Source organism: Olea europaea, unplaced genomic scaffold (genome assembly GCF_002742605.1).
Source record: "Olea europaea var. sylvestris unplaced genomic scaffold, O_europaea_v1 scaffold1060, whole genome shotgun sequence".
Lineage (NCBI taxonomy): Eukaryota > Viridiplantae > Streptophyta > Magnoliopsida > Lamiales > Oleaceae > Olea > Olea europaea.
The window spans coordinates 127,273-130,078 of NW_019227948.1; the positions used below are offsets into that span (position 1 = coordinate 127,273).

The following is a 2,806-nucleotide window of genomic DNA, read 5'->3' on the forward strand; positions in this document are numbered from 1 at the left end:
ATTAGTTTTGAATTTACGTGTAATATTATTTTATTGAAAAATGTGTGGTTAAAATGATGTTAAAATATTGCTGAAAAATGTATTTTTTCAAAAGAATGAGGCCCAAACAATGGCATAATTGAAGCAATTATAAGATTTTTGGTTGGGTCAACCTCAAATATGGATGTAGTAGTCAAAAAAGTATAATCCATTGCATCAATTTTTCTCTGACAATCAAATTAGAATCATTGATTACTAGAACATTTTAATTCTATATATGATATATCCAGTGTAAATGAGATGCAAACAATGAAAAAACTACTGAAATTGTATAAATGTTTCATGTTATAGAAAGACAAACAAATGTAAAAGTAAAGATCCTATAATATTACAAACATACTAATAAGAAAATAACATCACATTATCACTACAATAGGGAAATTATCACAATACCATGAAAATTGAAAATATTTAACCACCACCATAAAATTTTAATTCTAAAGGAATGCTTATTTATGTTCAACCAGAATATACTGCTACACTATTAAATTTCACCTGCCGTCGCCAATAATCTCCTGAAGAATGGGTTTTGAATCAATGATAGGTGAATAAGATGGATCCGTGATTGCCCTGCTTGTTACGTTTGATGGATTGCCCTGACTAACATCAGTTCTTGAAGTTGAACTCTCTGTGTTCGACATAAAGGTTGTTACATCCCTAAATTTCCAATCAGTTAGGTATCCAGGCTTTGAAGTGACTGGGGGCACCTCAATGTCTCCAGAAAGCATTGACACCACACGTGACATTGAAGGCCGCAAACCAGGTGATGTTTGACTGCACAGAAGAGCGACTCCTATAATTCTTTTTACTTCGTCCTCATTCGCTTCAGATAATGTTCTGTCAACAAGTTTCACTTCTTGGTTTTCCTCATGAAGATTCCAAGCCTGCAAGCATATCATATTGAAATTAGTAACCACCAAGTCAAAGATGGTGGAAAACATAGAATGACATTTGAAAGTTCAACTACAGAGGCGTGCAAAATTAGGTTTTGCATGCACAAAGAAAATAGAATTTTTTTTCTAATCCCGTCGCCTCTCACTCGATCCATTAGCCAAGAAGAAAGGCGGTTAAAATGAAAGAAGATGAGTTCTTTTATCACCTAGGACCTGTCCAAGATGTGAGTTCCTTTCCTAAGAATTTGGAAGGGGAAAGGGGACCTTCCCAAATATTACATTGGGTTGTAAAGAACTTACTTCTTTATGTTTAATCTTGTGCCAAAGAGAATATGAGAGCTTTTTTAAGTCGCATCTTTCTCTCTGTCCTTGGTATAGCTTCGTCATTCCATTCCCAGATAGTGAACTAAGGGAGAAAATTAGAGGATGAGCCTCAGAAGGCTGAATCTCAGCGATGAGCCTCTTGTATCTAGCCTATCTCTAATCCCTTCAATCTTTTGATTTCTCCATACAAAGAAAATTGTACAATTTTCTTATTTTCCACCAGGAGGGAATTACACAACGTTGATACAAGTGGGAAAAAAAGGAGTAAAAAGGAAGAAATAAATCACCTAAATGAACAAGTGTAAAACAAGCATATTCATCAGAAAGAATTTTAACATTATGTAATTAGTAATTACTTTCTCAACACTCAACCACGCTAGTGCACCTCTCATCTAGGCTTAGTTTCCATGACTATAATTTTTAAATGGTTAATACTCCAAGAGATGTTCATTTTTCTCGGATTCCAAACAAAAGGAAATTTCCGTACCAGATATCTACCACAACCAAATGAAGCTGAAAAGTTGACAATGAATCAAACTGTAATATAAGTGAAACTCCTACTATTTTGTCATTGCTGCCAGAATTAAAACTGCAAATAAAAGTAGAAAACTGATATTTTGGAAATTTTGTCCATAACTTCAAGTGTGGATTGAAATGTTGGTAAAATTTGTAAACTAGAATACAATGTCCTTTTGCTAAGTTAATCACAACAATAATAAATAAATAAATAAATAAAAATAAAAATAAAAATTCACTGAAGAAAACATGGAAAGATGAAACATTTTAAAATCTAATGGATATCCGGGGTTTTTATAAGATTTTTAAATTCTAAAGGATTAATAAGCACGAAGATTCAAAATGCAAATAGACCATACCCATTCAAGAAGATACATCTTATCGTCTTCCAAACTTGAGTCAGAATTTGGCCTTCCACTGACAATCTCTAGAGCTACAACTCCGAAGCTAAATACGTCTGCTTTCTCAGTAAGGTGTCCCCGCATGGCATATTCAGGTGCAAGATACCCACTATATGAGTGAAATGTGAAAACTTAGCAATAAATCCACCCTGCTAGCCTACATATAAACTGGAAATGTAGGCCACTAAACAAAAGATTAATACAGAATTAAGGAACATTATAGATTTAGAAAATTTTGTGGGTCATACATTGTTCCAGCAACACGGGTGCTTATATGGGTCTTTTTGTCATCATACAATTTGGCCAGACCAAAATCTGAAATTTTAGGGTTCAGATCAGAGTCGAGCAAAATGTTGCTGGCTTTAACATCTCTATGTACAATTCGAAGTCGAGATTCCTCGTGCAGATAAGCAAGACCTCTTGCTACTCCCAAGCATATCTCAAAGCGTGTTGTCCATTCAAGAGTTAAACTTCTATTCCCTGCTTTAACAAAGCATAAAGATTCAGTCTCCAGAATATGGAAGTTACTTAATATGTAGCATGGACAATCTGTCTCGTTCTTACCAAATAATACTTGATCAAGACTCTTGTTTTCGAGATACTCGTAAACAAGTAACCGTTTATCTCCCTCGA

At 34.3% G+C, this 2,806-nt stretch overlaps 1 protein-coding gene across 1 annotated transcript in view; it reads right to left on the reverse strand.

The window, feature by feature from the left end:
• Positions 1 to 306: 306 nt before the first annotated feature.
• LOC111372985 (probable LRR receptor-like serine/threonine-protein kinase At1g56140) overlaps positions 307 to 2,806 on the reverse strand; it is a 6,873-nt gene continuing 4,373 nt past the window's right edge. Inside the window, exons 2-5 of the mRNA XM_022995424.1 lie at positions 2,738 to 2,801; positions 2,422 to 2,653; positions 2,132 to 2,282; positions 307 to 923 (exon numbers count right to left, since the gene is read on the reverse strand). Coding sequence (XP_022851192.1) covers positions 531 to 923; positions 2,132 to 2,282; positions 2,422 to 2,653; positions 2,738 to 2,801 — 840 coding nt within the window. The 3' untranslated portion in view covers positions 307 to 530. The remainder of the gene's footprint in view (positions 924 to 2,131; positions 2,283 to 2,421; positions 2,654 to 2,737; positions 2,802 to 2,806) is intronic.